We start from the raw sequence: 26,323 nt of genomic DNA on the forward strand, positions 1-26,323 counted from the left end.
GTATGAGGTGCTGCATACATGCTATAAATGAATCACCATCACCTCAACCCATCTCTTAAATATTCCAGTGGAATCCATCCATTGTCCTCTATTTCTACTCCTTCAGTTCCAGCCTCATTTATCTCCCCTGGCCCCCTTCAGTGACCCCCTAACTGATCTGTCTGCCTCTCCTCTTGTTCCTCTACGGTCCATCTTCTACATAGCAGCCAGAGTGCTGTCTTTGCGTGTTTGTGTAAGATCATGGCATTCTCTTGGTGTTAGAACCATGGGGTGGCATTCTATCGCACGTCTGGTAAAATCAGAACTTTTAAAATAATTATTTATCTATTTATTGTTGGTATTGGCAATTGAGTTCAAGGGCTTTGCCCTGAGCTACATCTCTGTCCTCTTTTTTACTCTTTATTTTCAAACAGGGTCTCCCTAAACTACTAAATTTCTTAGATTGCACTCCAACTTGCAATCCTCCTGCCTCAGAGTGCTGGGACGATAGCCCACTGGCAGAACTTCTTGTAAGACTTGTGAGGTTCTGAGGGATCTGGCTTTCCAAACAACAATTTTATTTAATCTTCAAAACCATCTTTTGAGATGTGTGCCAGTACTACCTCCCACTTTTTGGGTGAGGAACCTGAAGCCCAGGAAGGCCACTTTTCTTTTCCACACAGTTTGAAATTAGAGGTGTTAAGACACAGACCTAGGCCTGTCTCCTTCCAAACCAGATTCATGATTCCTAAACTATAAAAAGAAGGGGATTAAGATAAAAAGCAAAGTTTTGCAGCCAGGAAATCCTGTCAGGAGGACAGGCTTTACAGGAGCAAAGGAGTTGGCCGCTTCACCTGTGGTTTCCGGCAGAATTCTGAGGATCATTGAGCGTGCTGGCCACAAGATGGAGTTTTCTGGGAGGACAGCCAATATCACGGTGTCCAGGCTGGCTCTGGCTGTGCTGCGGGCCCGCAGTTTTGAAGGCATGGCCTTCAGCATTCACTCCTGCGAGGATGGCACAAGCCCGGAGGTGAGTGTAGATAGGAATGGAGAGCCAATCAACTAAGCGCATTCCAGTCCTCACTGAGCTTCTGGGGAGAGCCAGAGGGCCCTCTTAAGGCCTTCGTCCTCGGGGACCTCAGGAAAAATGCAAATGGCACAGGGAAGAGTCATGTAACTCTTAGCAGGCTAATATCTTGATTGGAATGGTGGCTATGACATATGCAACCATGCTGTGTTTAACCTTGTGACCTAAAATCATTTCAGATGTCAGTTTATTATTTGCTGTCATCTGGAACCCTTATTATATGTTGAGTGTCACACTGCTGTCTTCCCTGCTACTGATAAGGAAACAGAGAAGTTATTTGTCCAAGGACATGCTGCCTAATGGCTAATCCAGAATTCAAAATTATGTTTGGCTGGTTTTAAAGTTGTAGCCCAGAATGCTTAGCACAAAGAAATGGTAAATGTCTGAGGCGATGGATATGCTAATTATCCTGGTTTGATTATTATACACTTTCAAAATACATTGTTCTTTATACACAAGTACAATTACTATATATCAATTATTAAAAGAACTCTAAGCCTTTTCCACTGTGTCACACTACCACAGCCGTTAGTAGAAAATAGGTTACTAACACTGCTCAATTTGGGAGGCCAGAGATTGTTAATTAAGTTTATTGGAATATTTAAATATACATCACAATCACATTCATCACAGGGAATTTGTACCTGCACATGATATAACTTGCTCCTTCTGTTTCCCTCTTCTCCTCTCCTCTCTTTAACCCCTTTATATACAAAAGCTTTGTTTCCATTTTATCCTTTTCTCATTTTTTGTTTTCTCTTTCCCCACTCTTGCCCCCAGTTTCCCTTCCTGTTGGAACATTTTCTTCCTATTCTCCAATAGGAATAGTCACAGTATTTATTATACAGTCTTTCCACAATTCAAAAATTATAAAACTTACATATGGAAAAATGTACAAATCTTAAGTATGTACTTTCTGAGTTTTGTCAAAGGCATACACCTTTATAACCCCAAACTTTTATCAAGATACAAAATATCTCTACTACCTCTGAAAAGTCCCTCAGCTCCCCCAGGCAATCTCTGAAACTACTATCCCCAGGGCCATGATCCTTCTGATAATTTCCATCATTCCTTTTTTTTCTTCTAGAACTTTATACAAATAGAATCCTATAATATGTTACATGTTATATAATGCTTCTTTTATGTAGCATTGTGGGTGGTTTTATCTTTTTGCTTTCATAGTTTATTTCTTTTTGTTGCTCAATAATATTCCATGTATCACATACTGTTTTCTATTTTCCTATGAATAGACATTTGAGTTTGTTTCCCATATTTGCCTTTTATGAATAATGCTAAAAACATTTGTGTAAATGTATCACGCGGACATACCTTTTTTGTGTCTTGGACAAATATCCATACCTGGGATGGTTGGCTCATAGGATATATTTTTAATTTTATGTGAAACTGTGACATTGTTTCCTAAAGTGGCTAATGATGCAGAATAATTTTTCATGTTCGTATTAGCCATTTATCTACTTGAATGAATCATCTACTAAAAGTCTTTTACTTACTTTAAAATTGGTTTGTTTTCTTCTTACTGAGTTGTAAGCATTCTTTATATATTTTAGATGTAAGTCATTTATCAGATATATGCCTCAAAAATCTTTCCTCTGTAGTTTGCCTGTTCATTTTCTCAGTGGTATCTTTTTCTAAGCAGAAGATTGGAGATTTCATGAGACCCATTTTATGTTTCTTCTCTTATTAATGACCATATATGGCTTGTCTAAAAATCCTTGGTCTACCAGCAAGCCGTTAAGCTATTCTGCTATGCTGTCCTTTAAAAGCTCTTTGGTTTTAAAAGTTGTTTTATGTTTAGGATGATACTCCTAATTACTTAAATTAATTATGTATGGCATGAGGTAGATGTTCAGGATCATTTTGTTATATGTATACTTCTAAATTTTCCATAACCGTATATTGAAAACTTTCTCTCTCCCATAGTCTTGGTTTGGTACCATTGACCAAATAGCAATAAACTTTTAAAGCTTAAATTAGTTGTTTCTAAGTTTTCTCTGCTGTTCTGTTTAACTTTTGCAGATTCTTCTGTCATTATTACAATGTTTTGGTGCTGAAGTTTTGAAGACAGTGTGAGCCTTTGAACTTCTTTTTAAAGATCACTTTAGTTATTCTAAGCCTTTTTTATGTTCATATACATTTTTAGATCTGCTTATCAATTTGTGCAAAAGTTTGCTGAGATTATAATCAGGACTGAAGTTGTTGATCACTTTTGGAGAATTTCTTTCTTAGCAATACTAGGTCTTCTAATCCAATAACATTTATTTGTGTCTGTTTACATCTCTCAACAGTGTTCCAAAGTTCCAGGGCTGCTGTATATATTTTGATAAATATATTCCCAAATATTTTATATTTTTAGATGCAGTTGCAAATTGAATAGTTTTTACATTTGATTTTCCAACCCCCTTTTCCCAAGAATCAGACCAATTCGGAAAGTAATCAACCTTTAAAACTAAAGATCAAAAGTACAGGCCCAATCACCCTAGGATTTTCTTACCTGCTTTACAGAGAGTCATCAAGGAAGAAAACAGTGACAACATTGCTGCCTTATTCTTGATTTTAGATGAAAGGTATTTACTATTTGCGATTACTATTGCTAGCCATATTATTTTTTAAGATATCTTAATTTGAGGAAGTACTTTGTTGATTTTTTTTCATTGTTTCATTTGAGAGAGGGTTTCACTAAGTCGCCCAGGCTGCTCCTGAACTCTTGGGCTTTAGGAATTCTCCTACCTTAGCTTCTTGAGTAGCTGGGACTTCAGGCACATACTCTGGAAGGCACCTTCTGTTTGTAGTTTGCTGAAAAATTTTGCCGTGAACCATTGAATTTCATTAAGTGATTTTTCTGTATCTCTTGAAATAATCACTTAACTTTCCACTTTAAATTGAAATAATCCTACACTTCTGGAAGAAACTATTGGCCATGTGTTATAATTTCTATATTGCTATTTTCAGTTTGTTTATATTTTATGAAGTATTTTTGCATTTCTGTTCACGAAGTGTATTGGTCTTCAGTATTCTTTTTTTGTAATTTCTTTGTCAGACTTTAAGATTCTTCCAACTTTATAAAAAGAAGTTAGAAAATAGTCCCTCTTCTACTTTCAGGGTTTGTGTAACATGGATGTTATTATTCATTAAATGTTTGATAGGGTTCATTAGGAAACACTCTGGGTCTGAAATTTCTTTATGGAAAAGTTTTGAAAGCCAATTCAAATTTTAAAATGAATCTAGTGACATTCCATTTTTCTAATTCATCTTGTGTCTGTTTTGGTTAGTCATGTTTTTCTACATTTTTATTTCATCTATGTTGTCAAGCTTGTTGTGCTTGGTTCATACATTTAAATATTTTTTAAGCAGCTATAGGAGTTTTAACAAGAGTTAGAAAACTTATTCGCTAAACTGCCAATAAGATATTTTAGACCTAGTTCTCTTTTGTGCAACCTTAAAAAAAAAAGAAATGTAAAATCCATTCTTTCCTCAGGGCAACACCAAAACACGCCTTGAGTAGGATTTGGTCTGCTGACTAGTTTGCCCACCTCTGATCTATATGATAACTCCTCTTTCATTCCTAATATTGATCATTTCTTTTCTTGTTTTTCCTTGGTCAATATAGCTAGGGATTTTTCAGTTTTATTGATCCTTTCCAAGATTCAAATTTTGGCCTTGTTAATTTTCCCTATGGCCTGTTTTCTACTTCGTTGGTGTCTGATCTTATCTTTTGTTTTCTATCCTTGTTCTTCCCTGGAGATTATTTTTCTCTTTATCTAGCTTCTTAATGTGATCCTAGGCCATTGATTTAGACCTTTCTTCTTTTCTAATATGATCACAAGAAGCTGTGAATATTGCTTTAAGCACTCTTTTGGCAATAATATTTAAATTTTTATGTTGTATTTATTTTCGTTAGCTATCAGTTCTCTCTTCTTTAATGCACGGGTTATTTAGCAACGTGTTGTTAAAATCCAAAATGTTTGAGAATATCTTACTATAATTGATTTCTTGTTTATTTTATTTTGTTAACAGAATATACAGTACTTGCTATAATTTCAGTTGATTTGCATTTATTGAAACTTGTCTTATGACCCAGTGTGTGGTCTATTGAAAAATGTGTATTTTATAGTTGTTTGACATGTTGTTTTAAAATGATTAATTAAGTCAGGGTGGCTGATAGTGCTGTTGGATCATCTGTGTCTTTACAGATTTTTTCCTGGCTGTTTCCTATTTGAGAGGACCGCTAAATTCTCTAACTTTTAGATTGTGTAATTATCATTCTCTCTTTAAGACAATAAATAAATAAATCTTATTTATTAAGATTTTACCTTATTTCTTTTGAGGCTATTTTATTATGTGCATAAATATTTATAATGTTATATCTTTCTAATATGAGTCCTAATTCTAACCTATTTATCATTATGAAATATGCCTGTTTATCTCCAACAACACTCTGTCTTAGAGTATTTTCTCTGATTTAAATCTAGCCTTCCCAGCTGTTTTATGCTTGTTCATATATATCTGATATTTTGTAACTACTTGTGTGTCTTCATATGTAAAGCATAGTTCTTATAGATAGCATGTAGTTTGTGCTTCACTTTTTAATCCATCTTGATAATATTTGCCTTAAATATGAGTGTATAGTCTAATAACGTTTAATGCAATTATTTACATGGGTAGAGTTAGGACTACCATCTTATTTAATTTTTAGCTATTCCTCTAGATTTTGCTTCTCTGTTCCTCTTGTCCTGTTGCCCTTTGCTTTACTCTATATCTACAATTATATTTTATTTTTACATGTCCTTTACTTATGTCTATATTGTTTTTAATGCTTACTCTAAAGATTACCATATAAATACTCATATTTTCACAGTCTACTCAGAGTTAATATTTTTCTACTCCATGAGAAATGTAGAAATTCTGAATCATAAATATCTGTTTACATCCCCTGTTCTTTAGGCTATGATTTTCATATTTTTTAATCTAGAAAGATCATAACTCTCACAACAGAATGTTCTAATCAGTGCTTTAAAAGTTCTGTGTAACATAAAGAAATTGAGAGAAAAATAACCTGTTTTATTTGCCGAGGTATTTGTCATTTCTGATGCTCTCCAGTCTTTTCATTGGTATCGTTTCCCTTCAGCTTCAAGAAATTCAGTTAACATTTCTCGTAGTTAAACCTGATAATGAATTGTCTCACTTTTATATGCCTGAAAAATGTCTTTATTTCTCACTTATTCGTAAAGGATTTTTTGCTTGCTATAAAAGTATAGATTTGCCTATACAGCACCATTGTTTTGAAAATTACCCTCCTCTGATCTCCATGTTTTCTGATGAGAATTTTTGTTTCTCTGAATGTGATATGTAATGTGTCATTTTTTTTCTTACTTCTTTAGTTTTTTTCTTTGAATTACTGCAGTTTGACTATGATGGACCTAAGCATGTTTTTCTTTGTATTTAATTTTGGTTGGGGTTTGTTGAGTTTCTTGAACTTGTAGTGTATGTATTCCCACCATTAATTCATCATATACTATTTCTTCACCATTGTGCCTCCTTATCCCTGTTGCCTTTTAACACTGCCCCACCAGGCCTTGATACTTTATGTTGTTACTTATTTTATTTTCTATTCTTCTGGTGGAATCATTTCTATTAATTTATCATCATTTGTCAGCATTTGTTATCATCATGTTGCTATTGACCCCATCTGATGCAGTTTTTAAAATCTTACACTGTATCTGAAGTTCTAGAATTTGTTTTCTTCTCTTTCTCCTCTTTTACTTTGTCCTTCTCTTCTTTATCCCCCCTTCCTCCTTTTCTTGGTTTCTGCTCCTATTTACTCACTTTACATTAATTATAAACATATTTTCTTTTAAATACATGAGTGTAGTTATACTGGCTTCTTTAAAATCCTTGCCTGCTAACTAAAACACCTGAATCATCTCAGGATTGACCTCCGTTGATTGTGTTTTCACTTTAAAGCAGATCAGAAATTTTTCTTTCTTCACATATCAAGTGATTTTGGATTATGTTCTGGACATTGTGAATTTTATATTGTTGGGACTCAATTCTACTATATTTCCCTGAAAACTGTTTTTATTATACTAGGTGATAAACTCGGCTGGAATTAAACTGTAAATTCCTCATCCTAGGTGGCAGTTAAAAAATCTCAGTTAAGTTTCTTTATTCTAAATTGGAGTCTGTACTATACATATATGATGAACTGGTCAGGCAGATATTTGTACAGAGTTTGTACTTATAATTTGGACTTTCTCTGTCTAGCTCTCTCCATTCCAGATGTCCCCCTCCCCCCTTCCAGTACCTGTGGTTTTTCTGACCTGAGTTTTCTGATTCTTTACACAAGGAAGAATTCAGGTTTTCCCTTAGAGTTTAGGTGTCCCTCACTGCATTAGTTTCAGCCTAGCACGAGACTAACAGCTGTAAAACAGGTAATTCCCTTTTGAGGTTACCTTTCTCCAAATGTCTATTCTCCAGAACTTCTCCACTTTCATTCATTTTCCAGTGCCTTCAAGTCACTGTTAGTTCATATTGTTGTTATGTGCAGGGAGGTCAAGTTCTTCCGGAACTACTTACTCTACTGGGAGCAGATATTGACCTGCCATTGCATTTTGTTTACATATGGGTTTTTCTGTTGTAAATATTAGTAGATAAACCAACCAACCAACCCACCAACCAACCTCATTGACATTCTTGGTGCCAAACTGCCTGCACACTGAAACTAAATCATGCCCTTTCTGTGACACTCATTTGCTCAAGCAATGTTTATTTTTACTAGAAGTACCACATGTTTTAAGGGCTTACAAGTTATTTTTAGAAATATTATAAACTTTCATCTCTTCATCATGTACCCAACTAAGGAATAGCTCTTTTGGAGATAACATGGGTAATAGGAAAAGCATACTCCAAACCACATATGCCTTTGTTCAGCCTTCTCATTGGGTGTTCTTGGACAAATCACTTAACTTCTCTGAGCCTTGGTTTCCTGCTATCGTAATGCACTCTGTTCTCAAGGTTGATAAAGGCACTGAGTAAGGGAATGCAAGGAAGGCTGCTGTTCTGTTTTTGCCTGGGACCAGCCAGATTATAACTCTGTCCCAGTGTAATTTATGATAATATGCCTTTCACTTTCAAAAATATTCTAGTACATATCAAGTAATATTATCAATCGAATGAGTAAATTTTTCTGCTCATGAGTCTTGGAGAAGAATTATTAAAGACTAATAATGCCTTGTTTCCTTGCCCCAATTTTAATGAAAAAACTGTGAGTTAAGTTTATCACATAGTTTTCATTGTTTTGTTTTAGCTTGTTTTTTCTACTTTCAGAACTATATGGGGGTAAGATGACCTGATTTCCAAGACTGGCCTTTATTTAGGAGAATTAAGGCAAATTATGTAAAATGCCATTCCCCTTCTGACTGCTATTATTAACCAGGTGGAACCAGGTTAAAGGAAGAGAAGCTTAGAGCTATGCTTGGAGAGAAAGAAATGTGTTTGGTGTGTGTGTGTGTGTGTGTCTATAGGCACCAATTGGTCTGTCATTTCGTGTCTGTACATGTGTCTATACTTTGAAGTTAGTTTCCAGCTCTCAGCCCTATGCAGGATGCTCTGGGATGGGGATCGGGATTTCACTCTGATGCATGGAGACTCCAGTTTTCATTTCCTGGCTTTTCTTGGCAGATTTACCTAGGTGCTGTCCCTCCGGGGAGGGTTTTGACTTCCATATATTTGCCTAAGTCACTGAGGGAGAAAATTCCTCTTAACAACTTACAAACCATCTTGTTTAATTTTTTTGGCCAAACTTCACTCTTTAAGGTAAGTTCTTGCCTCTAATAGCTGTCATGAACTGACATATGGTGACTCACTCTAATTATGAGCTCCTGCAATTTTCATAGTGTTCTGTTTATTTTAGAAGACTTTCTGATTGATTCTACAAGTCCTTCAGCACAACCCCTGGCCCTCAACATGAATCAACGTCTACTTTAATGATGTTCTTCAGTTTTTAATTTTCACAGTTTCTCAGCTTTGGATAGGGACTTAAAGATTATCTAGTGACCAAACAGAGACCTCAAGAAGTTTGAAATCTAAAAAGGAACAACATGTCCTCCTGATGAAAAGCCCTTCGGACGTGCCAGTGCTTTTCTCCAAACTCTCTCCTGGCTCATCCCAGCCAATGCACCCACCCTTGTGGATGAAGTTCTTTGAAACTGGGTGGGGTTCAGCAGTCACTTGTCTGTGTACATTTGTTGTTTTTCCTCCCCACCTGCACAGAACCTTTTCTGAGGGCTCCATCCTTCCCCCTCTAAAATAGGCAGTATGATGAAATGATGAAGAGGACGGACTCAGGGGTCAGGAGATGGTGGTATCTGAAGCTGGCTTTGCCATATCCTATCTGTACAAGCTTGGGCGAGCTGTTCAGTGTTCGTGTGCCTTAGTTTCTTCCTATGCAAAATAGGGCAGGAGTAGCATATTATGGAACTTTTGAAGAACTATGGAGGTAATATGTATAAAGTGGTTACAGTATTGCCTGGTATGTAGTAAGCACCATCATCAGTGCTTGCATTGCTATTTTAATTATCTTTTCATTGCTCTTAACCTGCCAAAAGGCCTATTCCCTCAGAACGCTAGCTTCTTGGAAGACAGCAACATTTGCATGATGTCGAACACAATAATTGTTAATATTTACCCTTATTATCTCATCTACTTCTCCCAAGAAGCTGGCACTCAAAGAGATGAAGTAATTTTACCCAATGACACAGAGTTAGGAAGTGACCTAGCTGGGAATCAAACCCAGGTCGTGTATTTAGGAGATTACTGCACTGGATTTCTCAGGTGCACTGAATTTCTAAGAAGATCATCCAGTGAAAACAACTTCCAATGGTGAAATATTCATGGGGAGATTGTACTGGTCAATTTAAAATATACCACATTCCTTATCACTTATGTGTGTATGATATTCCCCTGGCGTTCCATTAGCCACTTTTCTATCTAAATTTATTCTTGTAGACTTTGCTCAAATTCTACCCAGCATGCCTACCTGTGGTTAGCAAGCCCTTGCTCTAATCCCTGACCCCTGGGAAATAATTTTTAGTGGGCAAAAATATCAATTAAAAGTTTAAAATGTGGCCTGTAGTTATCTGACCCTTTTGATAGTCTTGTCATTTCTCTGGAAACATCTGAGACACCATTATTTTTATCTTAGTATCGCTCCTGTTTTCAAAGGGTTGTGTTTGTCTCTTGGAATAAGAGATGAACTTGCTTTCCATAGACTTCTCACTTATTAAGTAATTTTTATTCACCAACACTTTCCACCGAAATAGATTAAAGATCTTTGCCAAGATTAGCCTACAGATGACATCGTGCCAGATGAAGAAGGATTAGAACTAGTCTGCCATCCAATTCAGAGCTGGAAAGCTTCTCATTACTCATAGTGCCCCATCTCCTCATTGTATCAAGAAAGACACTGACACCCAGACACAGGAAGGCACTGGCTGAAGGCGACAGTTTATTCACCTAATCATTTATTAATTCAGCAAATATTTAATGAATTCCTACTCCATGTCTTATGTTGTGTTCAATGCCGAGGATTCAATACTGAGCCTGGGAGACATGGTGCCTATCATTAGGGAACTCATGGAGTGATGGAGGAGAGTAGAGACCTGAATTCTCTAACACTTATAGGGGGACCCGAGGCTTGGATTTGTGCTACTGACTGCTGAAAAGTGAGTGCTAACAAGATATGCCACTCTCTACTCCCTTTTTTTGTTTCAGTTCTTGATTCTCACAGCTGTGCTTTCATTCTGCTTCCTCTAACATCTTTTGATCAAAATTTTACATTATAACGTATTCCCTTAGAAATTGTTAGAGAGACACCACTCTTGAACATCATCTGCCTTGTCTTCTACTCCTCCACTAGCTGCAGTTCTCAGAAAGGGGAAAAGATGCAAAGCAAGAACAATATAGTTTGGGGCTCTGGGATGTAGAAGAGGGCCCCTACTGTCATTTGGGAAAGCTGCAATGGCCTTGTATAAGAGCGCCTTCAGTGGACACCAGAGCCCTATAGGAGCTAAAAGATGGGAGAGGATGAGGAGGGAAAAGGCAGGAGGTCTCAGGCAGAGGTAACAGCTCCTGTAAAGGTCAGAGGCATAACAGGAACCCTTGAGCCTAGAGTACAAAAGATGGAAGGGTGAGGAATGAATTTGTTTATTCCCCAGCATAGCCACCATTTGTAGGTAAGAGAAATGAAGCCAGAGAGGAACTTAATTAAACCCTGGACTATGCATCATGGATGTCTCTACTATTGGCCTTTCCAATACGGACAACCATTTCTCTTAGATTAAGTTGGGAAAGTCAGTAGAGATCTAGTCCATTCTCTTTCCTTATGTCTTCAATGACCAAGATGGAGAAGGCCTTTTGAGAAACAAGAGGACCTGTCTACTACTTGGTCTTTCAAGCATTAACCAGGGCCCTTTCCATCTGTGGATTTCACTTCTACATCACACTGTTCCAGATAATTCCATTGGGAAGGGAGTTCTGATCATCAGACTGGTTTTGGACAAGCACAGTGAGTCCAAAACAGAACTTGAGATTTCCTAATAGTCTGCAGGCTGCATTCACAATTCCCAGTGTCAGAGTCTGCAGAGCTCTGCAGTGGGGTAGGGAGTAGAGTCTACACACTGTTGCTTTGGGAATATGAAGTCATGGCATCTTCTAAGTGACCATCAGGCTCTTCAAGAGATGTTCTCTAGGCTCACTCACATTCTCCAGGTTTACTTGGCAAGCGCTTAGTGGATTTGTCTCCTGTACCTCCTGTCTTATGTCACACTATCTCTGGTCTCTATATGTGTGTCCCAGAAGAGGCAGGTTCTCAGCTGGCTTACTTTTAGAGGCTTGGTCTTTGGTGCTTTAATTATAAAGTGCCATGTCTGAACACATTTATTCTTGTTGCGTTTATACCAACATTCATTGAATATCTCTTACCTCTCACTCACTAGCTGTGTGATCTTTGTGCATTCAGGCATTGAGCTTGTTCAACCCTTAGGTTTATCTGAAAAATATCTATGTGATATAAGTGAGGATCAAAGGTAGTATTTGTGTGGAAAGCATTTGGAAAAGTTCTCACAATGAGTGCAAGATAAAATACCTACTGTGTGCTAGAATGTGTAGGGAACACTAGGACATTCAGGCTGGGACCATTGCCTCAAGAGTTATTGTTTTTCTAAAAAGGAGATGACTATCCTTACAGACTTCTAAGATGGCTGCTGAGTTCTGTTTTCATCTCCAGTGAGGCTAGAAGAAACAGTGATTTATAACTAACCCATGATAGATTTAGGCTCTTATCAGGAGGGGTTTCTTTATCCTGCAATATTAGGGTCTGTGCTAGTGCAGTGCTGAGTAACAGGTGCAAAAAACATTGCCAGTTGGATAGATATTTGGATGTGTGGATGGATTAATGAATTGTTCTAGCTGGGTGTAATTGAGACATTATGTAAAGACAGGAGGTGAACTGAATGATCTATGAAAATTCATTCTTAGCTTGTTATTTTCTCTACATTCATTACCTAATACTGTGTGTAACATTTCAAAAATTCTAAATTGAAAAGGAGCGTGTAAGGAATTAGAAATTTAGAACCTGAACCCCTTTGTGTTTTATCTACAGACCAAGGATGGCACTAAAACATTAACCTCGTATGTTGTGAGTGCCAGCATTTCAGACATGTCCATTCAAAATTTGGCTGATCCAGTAGTCATCACTCTGCAGCACACGGAAGGAAATCTGGTAACATATCTGTGTTTATCTCAGAGTCTTGTGGCCTCAGATTCCCTCTTTAATTCTCCTATTAAAAATAATTGGCTAATTAACAGATGTGAGTCAAAGACTTAATGAAGTTTGTCTGGGTAGCACAGAAGTGTTGTAACTGGAGACTTCTAGAAATAATTCCTCATCCTAAAGGCATAGGGAAATGTGAGCATTCTAATGCTGTGACAGATTGGTAAGGTAGTAACTGAAGATAGGCAGATCTCTTGGTTGTGCCAGCGCACTAAGTGACATTTAATTCCATTCCTTTTTGAGTGAGGAACGTTCATTCAAAATAACTGAACATTTGTATTCTTTGAATTTCCATGAAGAGCATTAAAATGTGTATTAATTATCACCAAAGGACCCAAACCACAATCATATGGCATAACATAAGGCATATATTACTAAATGATCAAATTTAGCCTTAGTATAAGAACGAATTACTATTTCATTCTTTGATGTTAATGTGTGTCCAGTGAGAAGTCTCAATAGTTTCCTTCATTCCTAATTTAAAAACCATATGGTACAACATATTTTTCACTAGTCTTGGTTATAGAAGAGAAGAAGAAAAGGAAGAAGAGGAGAGAGAATTACAAAACAAACATATACCAACTGGAACATTGTTAGATGAATAAGATCTCTCCATTTGAACTGAGGCTACAACTAAGCTCTCAAACCATTCCAAGTCATCAATTTTTTTCTTGCCTCCAGTGTCCTGAACACTGTAGGAGCTGATGAGGTTTTAAGGTTCCTCTGCTGAGGACCGATGAAGACGCAACTCAGTCTTGTGTCCATAAGGCATCCTCTCAGCTGTGAGCCTTCAATTCCAAAGCTCCACAAAGAACACTTAGGATACACATCAGTCCTGCACTGGCTATCCACAGCCACATCCTGCACCTTGCACCAGGAAACCATGGCAAAATCACATGCTGCCAAATATTTGAGAAGAACACATACCAGACTATCACGCAGCAATATTATGTTTTTTCACTTGAGTTAAATGGAGTTAGTCTTGCAATCTATTTACTATGGCCTGTGTGTGTGTGTGTGTGTGTGTGCATGCATGTATGTGAGCATGTGTGTATATAGATCTACTGTCTGAAAAAATATTGAAACATTTGCATGTATTTGTTATTGTGTAGTAACCCTCACGAATAAAAGGTACCTTATCTCTGATTTCTCCTTCCCAGAATTACCATCAGCTTCACTGTGCCTTTTGGGATTTTGAGACTAACAGTAAGTGTTTTCCCATTGTCCCATCATTTTCCTATTTGCCAGTTGAGATGGGGAATTGTGCAGAAGCTGCCTTAGCAGGTACTACAAAATACTCTGAAGGACCCAGATACAGGATATCACTTTTATATCAGCTTAGGTCATGGGAATTAAGGAGGAACTCCTTTTTCATAAGACTTATTGGGAAAATCAGAAAAGCCATCCAAGTTAGGGGTAAGCAAAGTTGGAAGAAATGTGGATTTGAGGTGCAGTGTAGGTTTGAGCTGATTGAAGAAAGTGGATTGAAGGAATGATCACCTGGCTCTTTATCTGTGCATTCCCATGGGGATTTTCAATGGCAATTATTTTTTCTTCCCTTTTTTCTCTTCACCTTGGGTAGGTCATTTACTCTCTTAATCTTTTTATCTTTTCACTGAAGAAGTGAGACTACTTGGTTGATACCTATGGGCCCTTCCTCCTTGCATAAGTCTTTGATGATAGTAAGAGAAGATACTGTGGATGATTATTACTGACTGGGTTTCTCTTAGTCTTGGCAAATCCACCGGAATCCTTAGAGATAACACCCAATCTCAGAGAATTCCCACATGGAATCAATTTCCCCTGAAATACCATGGTTGGCCATAAGCAGAGTCTTTCTACCCATGTAAGCCGTGCCTGGGAACTTTCCCTTTTCAACATCTTTAGGATTCCAGGGAAAAAAGGAAAATTCTCTTCCCACATGACTCCCTGGGGTACAAGAATGAAGACTTTCCCTTTGTGACAAACAAAAAGGCTATAAGGCCCAAGATCTGCATGTTATGGTCAGTGAGAATTGGTTCCAGAGCCTTGAGTATGCTCAGGAGAAACTGAGGATGTGCCAAGTAGTATAGATACTCTCATTTGTTCCCAAAGAGCTCCACTCCATGATTTGGCTTGAACACAAAACATTTGAGACCGTCTAAATACTGGGTAGAAATGATTATTTCAGATATCTACTCTAGTCCCGCTAAGGAGGCTCAAATATCAGGGTATATCACTGGGGTCTGTATCCATCAAAAAATCTAGATCTGCCTTTTCTGTCAGTGGGATTCTTAAAAAAAGTTGTCACTCCAGCATGATGGCAGCACTATTGATCATAATCAGAGTATGTCAGCATCTGTAGAGGCAGGTTACAAAAACATGAAAAGTAAGAATCAAAGAAGTTATGCCATTTATGAAGTGCCATCAAAGTCAGTTTGGCATATTAGACTTAATTTAATTTTGGTGTTCAGTTATACCTCTATCTTGTTGTCTTAATAAACAAAGATAATTACGATACACATTTGGATGGTGCATATAATGGAAATTTAAACATTTCTGAAAAAAGCAAAATTGCTTTGAAATTCCCTTCTGTTTCCTGCAGATGGGCTAGGTGGATGGAATTCATCAGGCTGCAAGGTAAAAAAAACAACCGTAAATTACACAATCTGTCTGTGTGATCATCTCACCCACTTTGGAGTTTTAATGGTAAGTCTGATGTGTCTTCATCATTCCTCAAATATTGACATCTTTTATGAGACTCGAAACAGTAAAATATATATATATATATATATATATATATATATATATATATTCCATATGAACTAAGTCATGAAAAATGGTGTGCAGTGGAAAAAAGTTCCTTCTTTCATCTTCTTCATCCAAAACAGCGGATTGAAACAAATGTTGATTTTTGTTGTTGTAAAATTAATGTTTGCTCCTTAAATTTCAAGCAATACTGAAAAAGTCGTTTTAATTCCTGTCTGGAGAGATCACTACTTTAACAGTCTGATATGGGCCTCCTTCCGAACCAGTGTACTTATATATTCAAATAATTTTGCATGACATTTCAGAATGTTTTGGTTCTCAGGTTAATAAATGTGTAGACCATATCATCTTTAACGGTCCACTTAATTTTGTGAAAGTTACTTAAGTTCTAAGGGGAAGGAACATTTTTTGATGTTCTGTGTAATGTTTTGGGACGTTCAGTTCAGATAATGATTCATTTTGCATCCCAAATTCAGATATTAGCTTGGTTATATTTTAAGTGTGGAACACGTTGGTGACAATGAAACCAAGGACTAAATGTTCTCCCAATTGCTGTTGATTGCTCTCCACGTCCTGTACACAGGAAATTGTACTAGGCATAGTCAACAAACAAAATATGGTCTTATCATATATCCATCCACATAGTTCGGTTGTGCAAGAGCTAAAGCAGAGATACTGGGAACCACCTGTTAGCACTGGAACTATTTTCTCATTAAATTGTGCTGGTAAATAGTAAAATACAACACATTTCATTACATTCCCTAGGATTTAGCCAGGTCGGCAGTGGATCCAGTGAATGAACAAATATTAGTGGTTATCACATACACTGGATGTGGCATCTCCTCCATTTTCCTGGGAATTGCAATGGTGACATACATAGCTTTCTAGTAAGTTGATACGGCTTTGCTCTGAGTAAGTTTAATTCGGTTTGATGGGTGTTACTGTCCCTGTAACCTTTTTAATTTCGTGAACAAATCACAAAATAGGAGGATGTCAGATCCATTAGAGTATGAAGTGGTCAGGTAAAAAGAAAACAAAATTACTGTCACCTCTAACAAAAGATTTCAACTGGATTTTTAATAGCAAGGGGTTGCAATAGGAAAAGATTTTTCTACCAAGATATAGAAATACTAGACATAAAAACTGGTAATTCAGACTTAATTAAAAATAAGAACTTTTTTATTCAAAAGATACAATTAAGATAATGAAAAGGCAAACCACAGATTGGAAAAAGATGTTTACAATGCAATATCTGACAAAGGACTTTTAGAAATATACAAAGAACTCCCACAAACGTAGCAAGACAGGCAGTACAATTGAAAAATGGACAAAGGAGTTGAACAGGCATCTTACAAAAGAGTTTATCCATGCCTGAACTTAAATTTTACTCAAATGGCCAATAAACATATGAGAAGGTTCTCAATATCACTACTCTTCAGAGAAATGCTAGTCAAGATCACAATCATATTTTGCTATGTATCTACTAGAATGGCTAAAATTATAAATACTGATGATAACAGTGTTTACAAAGAAATGAACTCTTACATATTGCTGATGAAAATGTAAAATGGCACAGGTACTTTGGGAATTATTTGGCAATACGTGCTAAAGATAAATATATGTCTAGGCAATATCTACGGAAGACAAGTATACACTTAGCCATTGACTGAGAAGTTTCACTCATATGTGTGTTCAAGAGAAATGTGTGCCTCTGTCAACCAAAAGATACACATAAAAATATCCATAGCAACTTCAGTTATAGAAATAGCCCCCATTACATTACCAGTTGATTGAATGAATAAACTGTGATTATTTGTAAAATGGAGTGCATACAGCAGTAAAAAGACCTGAACTATTTTTATGCAATGCAACATAAGACCTAAATCCTATAGACACAAAAAGGAGCGGAAGAAGCCAGAAAAAAAAAAAAAAAAAAGATATCACAGCCTAGCATGTGATAACGGACCTGTGATTCCAGCACTCTGGGAGGCTTAGGCAGGAAGATAACAACTTCAAATGCAATCTGGGCAATTTAGCAAATTAGCAAGGCCCTGTCTCAAAACAAAGCATAAAAGGCACAGGAAATGTAGCTGAGTGTGAAGGCCCTGGGTTTAGTCTCCAGATCACACACAAGAAGGAGAAAAAGGAAAGCAGAGAAGAGTGAAGAGGAGAAGGAGAGGATGGAGATGGAGGAGGGAGAGGAAGATCTTGTTTTATGCTTCCATTTGTATGATTTCCAAATACAGGCAAAATGGGAATTGTGGAGATAGAACTTAGAATATTGGTCTGGCGAGGGTTGTTGAGGGAAAAGCATAAGAAACCTTCTGAGTGGAAGTCCCACAGGTTTGTATGTACATGGAAGGATGCCCTGAGCAGCTTCTTAAGATCTGTGCACTGTAAAATTTACCTCAATTTAAAAAAAAACTCACATGTTTAAAACATGAACACTGCAAACTTTAAATCAATAAGTATTTAATCAAGATTATAAAAGGATTAAAGAGGAAAATACATGTCTTTAAAGTTGGAAACTATTAGGTCAGTTTCAACAAGGTAAAATTGTGGTCACTTAGGGAAACTTTAGGCCGTAATTTCATAATTATAAACATTGGGATCTTTGGAAATATCCATGTAACTCTAGTTGAAGTGGTTTCCATGGTCATCTTTCTATTTTGTAATATGTAGATCCAGTCTGTTAAGCTGCTGATGATTGTAAAGAGGAAAAAAGAATTTACAATTTACAATTTACAATTTACAATTGTAAGAATTTACAATTTACAATTGTAAAGAGGAAAAAAGAAAAAAAGGCTAGGTGGGAAAGGCTATTCCAATATTAATATTGTCAGTGAAGGCCACTAGGCTTGGAATACTTTGACTCTGCTTGGAAAGATGGTGGAGGGACTCTGAATATGAGTACATGCAAGTTTGATGAGTAATCTTAATAGGTAGTTCTTTATTTCTGTATTAAACAGATAAGATATGGCAATGTGTAAGTTGAAAAGAGACCTAACTTAACACTTTGCTGTTTCTTTCAGCAAACTTCGAAAAGACTATCCTTCCAAAATCCTGATCAACCTGTGCACAGCATTACTGATGCTAAACCTAGCATTTTTGATCAACTCATGGTTTTCATCATTTCAGAATGTGAGCCTTTGTGTCACAGCTGCAGTGGCACTTCATTACTTCCTGCTTGTTTCCTTAACTTGGATGGGCCTGGAGGCAGTTCACATGTATTTTGCTCTAGTCAAAGTCTTCAACATATACATTACAAATTACATCCTTAAATTTTGCCTAGTTGGTTGGGGTAAGTATATGTGCTGTTGCTCTTAATGTCTGTGTGTCTTTTCAAATTTAGCTCTATGCTAGTCTGTTTTGTGATGCTATGACAAAATATTGAAAACTGGGTAATTTATAAAGAGAGTATCTCTTAAATTCTGGATGTTGGAAGATCAAGATGAAGAACATGCATCTGTTGTCAGCCCTCTGGCACTGTCATAATGTAGTGGAAGGCATCACATGGATGAGAGGAAGAGGGAGGGGATGGAACTTATCTTTTTAAAGTAATCCACTCCTTCAAAAATAAAACACTCCTGCAATAACTTTACAGTGCTACCTCGGTTTACAAACTTATCTTGTTTTATGACTTTGGGAAAGAAGGCTGCACTTGTGTTTCCTTAGGAAAGATGGCCATGGTCATGTTTGGCACTCAGTGTGGTGTTTGTGAACAGAAGTGAAGTTTTGCCCAGTGTAAACTGAGGTATTATTGTATTAACACATTTATCAGGACAAAGCCCTAATTACCTAGTCAACTCTTAAAGAGTTTACCTATCAATACTGTTGCACTGAGAATTGTTTCCCTACATGGACTTTTAGTGTTTTGTTTTCTATCTAGATGCCCCCCTGAATCCTTATGCACTTGTAGGAGGGGCTTTTGGGAGGTGACTGGGTATGGGAGTTGATACTCATCAATGGATTAGCCCACCGATGAGTTTATAGCTAAATGTGGTATTGGGAGGTGAAGTCTGATTAGACAGGTGGGTCAATGGGCAGTGGCCTATAAAGGTCTATCTCCCTCTCTCCTCCTTTGATTGTTTTCTACTTTCTGACTGCCATTCTATGAGCTATTTCTTCTCTATGATGCTCCTTTGCCAAGCCACCATGCCTTGGAGCCAGCTGACTATGGACTGAAACTTCTACAAACTGTGATCCAAATAAACCTTTCCTCCATAGGGTTGTGGGTGTCTGGCATTGTGTCTCAGTGATGTGAAAGTACATAAGACATTGAGAGGCACATTTACTCTACAGCAAGTTCCATTAGACAAATTATTTGGGATCAAAATCTGTTAGTAATTTTTGTGATAGTTAGTACACAAATATTTATGAGACATCACTGTGTGCTTTGTGAAATTCTAGATCTGTAGCAGTGAACCTGTCAAATTTTTAGCCCTTCTTTTACAGAAGTTACAATTATAACACATTTTTACTGATATAACAACTAACACTTAGGTAGCCCTTACATCTGCCAGATGCTATCCTATGTGTTTAATATACTCATTTAGTTCTTACAGTATCTTCATGGAAGATAACTTCAATTAATAGGAGACTGAGGAACAGACAAAAGATAATTTGCCAAAACTTACACCGCTAGTAAGAGCTGAGAGTTGAACCTGAGTGTCTGTCTCCATAGTTGGGACTTTTATCCTCTATAATCCTGTATATTCCTCAGGAACAGGGAAAGAATTTGAAATGGGTGAAAGGGTATGTCTTTTCTTGTTACTGAAACAAAATACTTAACACCCACAAGTTAAAGAAGGAAAGGTTTATTTAGCTCATGGTTTGTAGAGGTCTCATTCCAGAGTCAGCTAACTCCAAGGCAGGGTGGCATGGCACAGGGAGATCGAAGAGGAGAAACAGTTCATGGTAGTGCAGGTAGGAGACGGCAAGCAGCAGCTGTGAACCTGTTTTTCCTTTAATTTCATTCATGTTACAAACCTTGTGGATGGTGCCTCCCATAGCCAGTGTGGGGCTTCAGTCTTCACTAAATCCATTCATACACACCTAGAACTATGCTAATTCCAATCAGTGAACTAATTTTTAGTACCGTTCACCCTGAATCCCAATATCATACACCCTATGAGCCAGCCAACTCCAAAAAGTGGCTAGATCTAAATACAAGCAACAACAGGGTGTCTGTCTGCTCAGCCACGACTTAACTCTTACCAAACCTCAGAACTGCTTGCTCTTGGAAGAAGCCAGGAATATTTCATAATATAAATGCCACTTTGTTTTGCTGTCCAGTATTTCTAACTAGCACGGCCAGCTCAATTCCTTTCCCTCCCTCCTTTGTCTAAAGGAATTAAATGTGTCATGTACATGCACTGACGCTCTACGATGACTATAATTATGTACTGCAAATATATATTAATACAAATAAAAGTAAACAAATTTGGGGCTTAGGGAGTGTGTTGGATGCATAGGAGATGTATACAAATAGGATACATAGCAAGAGTGAATTTATCTTTCACTGCCTTTGTGAAGACAGTCACTTCCTAATTTTTACTCATCCTTTTAGTGAGCCCATTAACATAATACATGCTTTCATTAAATACACAGTCAGTGTTATTATATATGTTAATGTGAGGAGCAGAGAAGTCAAGATTAAACAGAGCATAATCTAAAAACTTGCTTCGGTACAATTCGGAATCATTAGAAATACAGTCCCAAAGCAGTCAATACATTCCCCTTTGTGCCTGTCACCCCTCAACTTGATTCAATCAGAGAAGTCAAAGACATGGAGGAAAGAGTTTCAGATGCCCACATATGCCTAATTGTGAAAGGGTTGTAAACACCACTCCATCCAGCTTTCCCCCTTCCTCATCACCATGCATCCTCTGCTCTTTCCTCACTCTTCCTCCTTCATTTGCACCTCAAATGTTGGTGTTCCCCACTCTAGCTTCTTGTCTCTCTTATCTTCTCATTCCCACATAGTACTGGGATACAGGGATAGGCAGGGAAGTTTAATACTTGGTACTTGGAGGCCGGAAATTTTTCAAGAGTGTCAAGTACACATACCAGCCAAGACAAAGCCAAGGCCTGAATGCCTTGACCAGTATACAAAGATGTAATGAGCAACTCCAGGATTCAGTTTATTACTTAAAATGATAGATAAAACAAGAAAAAAAGCTAGAAGTGCCAGCTCCCAAGTTCTGGTCCGACAGCCAAAAAAGGATGACACCAAAACAAAAGGGAATAGATGGCTGTGGCAGGAGTTCTGAGATTCCCTGTTGCTAAAGGGAACTGATGATGCGGTTTTATGCTTGGCAGCTTTGTTCTGAGGAGACAGGGTGAAAAGCCCACACCTCCTCAGAACTCCAGGAGATGATGAGAACAGTCTCCTGACAGCCTCCCAGAGGACACTGGGAGGGGAGTAAGAGACAGCACCGAGAAACACCTCCTCACAGGCCTCCTGTGGGCTCCCCTTCCTGCAGGACCAGAGGCACTCTGCCAAAATGCAGATAAGCAGAGATCTAAGTCTTTGTCTGCGTGGCCTGTGTGGATATGGGCAAGGCCACCAGGGAGCCACTGCTGAGCTGCTGCGGGGAGTTTTGGAGCATTTAACCATTAGACAAATGCAATCAACTGTAAGGAAAATAAATATTAGCATCTGTTTAGGTTTGATACTCTACCTTCCTAATGCCAAAGCAGCCTGTTATAAAGGTTTATTTAAAGTCCCTGTTCAAGGCAGTAGATTTGTCACATTTTTTTAAGAATAACAAACAACCAATTGGGATCATTGTTTTTCAAGAAATATGACCACGTAGAGGGGTCTCTTTGGGAAACATCTTCATACAAGGCACTGTGCTAAGGGTAGGCTTTATGATTTAGGGATTGTGATGTCTATCACGGAATAAGACAGTGGAGGACCTTCCAAGATCTTGTCACTCTGGGGTTTGGAACAGCTTTGGAAAGTATCTCACAAAACCCTGCATATGTGGGTGTATGCTCTTAGCTTAGGAGAATTATAGTTTTATAAATAAAGAAATCGTTTAAGTTTTGCAAATGTACATGAAATTGGATTTTTAAGCCCTGTGTCCATACTCACATCATGTTTGACCATGTGGACTGAACTGATTGCTTTATTATAGTCTGGCTGAATTGACTGGTCGTTAACTGGTCGATCCAGTCAAAATGTCAAACTAGTAACGAGTGTGGAAAGAGCTTCCTTGTCAAAAAAGCACTGAAAGCTGCAACTGATTGCCTGTGCCCTTCCTCCAATGTGACCCAAACAAAAGGATAGTGGAAACTAAGGGGTAGTACTGAAAAGGAGAAAAATATTGGCCGCCCATCATCTAAGAAGAAATGCTCAATACGAACTTGCATTGCGATGAACTAGACACTTGTATTGCCAAGTTGATTTTTTGGCACTTGAGCTATTTTTAATAACCAGTGGGTGTTGTGTTGGAGCCATCGGCATGCTGTTTAGTTTAGCAGATTGGAGAACTCCTAGAAATGTTTAACTTGGAAGAATGCACAAACATTTTGCAAACAATGGTGTTTTGATGCCCGCACATCTGTGGCTCATTTAAACAGTATCTTAATGTATTAGCGCCCACAGTCTTTCATAGAGCTCTCTCTCCCACAATGTAATGGGATCTTTTGGCTTGCTGTCCCACTTCAGGACTCCCAGCGATCACCGTGGCAGTCATACTCAGTGTGAGAAAAGATATATATGGGACTCTGAGCCCAACAACTCTGTTGTAAGTAGCAGCATTCCTGCTTTGCAGGTGGTGGGGCTCTGGTGGGGCTGGGATTGCTGGGGTGCTCCTAGCCTGGGCTTTGGTCCTCAAATTGGTTTCAGGGAGAACTCAGTCTCGGGTTTTCTCCCTAAAAGTGATCACTGCCACACTCGGGGAATTGGATAAGTGCCTAGGCTCTGTCTGAACTTGGGAAATGTATCTTACTTCTTAATTTTTATTTCTCCTTCTGGAAAATAGGGATCATAATGTTTGCTCTTGATGTCATGAGCAAATAAAAATGACGTCATGTATATAATAAAGTACTTGGACTGTTGCCTTGTTCATGGCAAGTGCTATGTCTGGCAGCCATTGCTGCTACCAATCGCAAAAAAAAAAAAAAAAAAAAACATTAGAAAAGTTGGCTACTATAAGGAAATACTGAGATAAATGGAAAAACATTTTCTACCTTTTAACAATCAAGGTCTTCCTTGAAAAGACTACAAAGCTTTGTTTTATAAACTGGCTCAGTTCCTTCCTCCCTTCCTTCCTTCCTTCTTTCCTCCCTCCCCCCTTCCTTTCTTCCTCCTTTGTTTCCTCCCTCCTTCCCCCTTCCTTCTTTCCCTTCCTTGTCCCCTTTCTTCCTTCCTTCCTCCGTATCTTTTCATTTGAGGTGTAAGCCCATCTCTTTGGTTCTCAAGCGCAGCCACTGGAGTAGCCATTCACTCCGCCCATTTCTTGAGAGCCTTCTTTTACAGCCAGGTATGTGGCTACACTGGTGTTCACTTCGCGCTTACTTACCCATATCCCTTCTCTTTAGCATCGCCTCACAAGATCACATCCACTATGGATTTCCTCTCCCACTGGACTGGAATTGAACGTGGGAGGTCCCAAGGTTCCTCTGTCTTTCATACCAAGATGACAGTTTTCAGGGTGTCAAAATTATATTGCCCTGTGCAGTAGATGCTTTCTAATTAAAATTCCTTGTTATCTTTTCTCTCCCTTTCCTTCTCATCTCCCCTTCTGTCCTCCCTCTTTGTCTTTTGTGACTCAAAAGATCCCCAGTATCTATCTAATAGTGATTCTTCTTCATTGATCAAAAACAAAAGTAAAACCAGAACTAAATCAACTCTGCTCTCCCCTGAAGGAGCCTTTTCACCTGTGAATTTGTTATTAAGAAACAGATGCCTCTAAGGGTTTTGTTTTTAAATAATCATGTTCTGAAATGTAATTCACCAGGTGGTACAAAATGCAAATGTGAAAAAGGGCAAAATAAAAAAATAAGCCCCACTCTAACCCCTAGCTACTCGGTTTCTCTTCCTCGAGGGAAGTCTTATTGGCAATAAATTTGTACAGATAATATCTTATGTACTTGTCTGTTTTAAAATTGTTTTAATTGCATTTAATAAGTGCACATATTTATGGGGTACACTGAGGTATTTTGATATATGGATATATTGTATAATGATCAAATCAGAGTATTTGCCATGTCCCTCATCTTTAACATTTATCACTTCTTTGTGTTGAGAATATTCAAAATCCTTTTTTCTGGCTAATTTGAAATACACATTGTTGACTGTAGTTGCCCTACTGTGCATTAGAACTTCAGAACTTGTGCCCCCCTGTGTGCCTAATTTTGCACCTATTTACTGCCTTCTCCCTATCTCTCCCTCCACATTACTCTCCCCCATCTCTGATAACTACTGTTCTACTCCCTGCTCCTATGAGATCGACTTTTCACTGTCCCATGTTAAAGTATTTTGTAGCTGGGTGTGGCGGTGCACACCTGTAAACACAGATACTCGAAGGAATGAGGCAGGAGGATAGCAAATTCCAGGCCAGCCTGTACAGTTTAGCAACTTAGGGAGAGCCTACCTCAAAATCAAAAACGGTGGGCTGGGCATATATTTCAGTATGAAGGTTTGGAGTTCAATCCCTAGTACCAGAAAGAGGAGGCAGGGAGGGAAGGAGAAAGACAGGAGGGAAAGAGAGAGGAGAGGAGGGGAATGGAGGGGAGGGGACAAAGCAAGCTGAAGGTGATATTCAGAAAGCTGTAAGTATTAACCCCCATGAAGGAAATTGTTTTTTTCATGCCCTCCCAACTAACTCTCTGCCTCTGTGTCTGGCTGTCTCTGTGTCTCTGTCTGTTTCTGTCTTTCACAAGCACACACACACACTCTCTCTCTCTCACTCTCTCTCTCTCTCTCTCTCTCTCTCTCTCTCTCACTCTCTCTCTCTCATACAGACATGAAATTATTCACATCAACATAAACAACATGCCCCAAAAGTATCTCCCTGCTTTTAGAAAAGAGGTCCTAGCTAAGCCGACACACAGCTGAATTAGTTTCTTTGTGTGTGTCGGAAATCAGAAACAATGCCTTCAGTAACTGAAAATGTTATTAAGTGAAGTATCTGTTCATATGAACCCTGTATTTTTTCTTTAATAGAAATTGTAGAGACATTAATCAGTCTGGTGGCTAGTGTTGCCTTTTGTAACCCAAATACCTCACATTTTAAAGCAATACAACTGGAGCTGTCCTCTTTTTGTTGCATTTTCATTACCTCTGATCGTCTCATCATTGTTTGATTCAGAAAAACCATTCATTGCTTTTCTCCCTGCACTGTGATATTTATCAGCCTGCAATGATAAGCTCAAGTGGAAGGTGGGGGATGGTGAGTCAGTTTTTGGGAAAGTCCACAATTTGCTTTTCTGCTGTTCCGGACCAGAATAGTTTTCTAGTGAATAACACTGGTAGATTTCTAACTTGGCACTCGGAAATGCCTTGAAATGAGGTTCAGGAGTTGGGTGTTCTAGTCCCAGCTCTGCCGCTAGTGGGTGTGAATGAGCTCTGTCAAGTTGGTTCATCTCTCTGGATATAGGTGTCTTTCGATTAAATTCAGCTGCGAGTTGCTCCGCAGAGTCTTTGTAAA

General features: G+C 38.1%; 1 protein-coding gene across 1 annotated transcript in view; it reads left to right on the top strand.

Moving 5' to 3' along the window:
• Adgrg4 (adhesion G protein-coupled receptor G4) overlaps positions 1-26,323 on the top strand; it is a 90,874-nt gene that overhangs the window by 51,426 nt on the left and 13,125 nt on the right. Inside the window, exons 12-19 of the mRNA XM_063245599.1 lie at positions 850-1,009; positions 8,765-8,899; positions 12,744-12,863; positions 14,075-14,120; positions 15,499-15,602; positions 16,428-16,549; positions 18,695-18,963; positions 23,338-23,416. Coding sequence (XP_063101669.1) covers positions 850-1,009; positions 8,765-8,899; positions 12,744-12,863; positions 14,075-14,120; positions 15,499-15,602; positions 16,428-16,549; positions 18,695-18,963; positions 23,338-23,416 — 1,035 coding nt within the window. The remainder of the gene's footprint in view (positions 1-849; positions 1,010-8,764; positions 8,900-12,743; positions 12,864-14,074; positions 14,121-15,498; positions 15,603-16,427; positions 16,550-18,694; positions 18,964-23,337; positions 23,417-26,323) is intronic.

The sequence above is a fragment of the Cavia porcellus genome, unplaced genomic scaffold (assembly GCF_034190915.1).
Source record: "Cavia porcellus strain 051 isolate PalLab524CR breed Dunkin Hartley unplaced genomic scaffold, mCavPor4.1 scaffold_3, whole genome shotgun sequence".
NCBI classification, from domain to species: domain Eukaryota; kingdom Metazoa; phylum Chordata; class Mammalia; order Rodentia; family Caviidae; genus Cavia; species Cavia porcellus.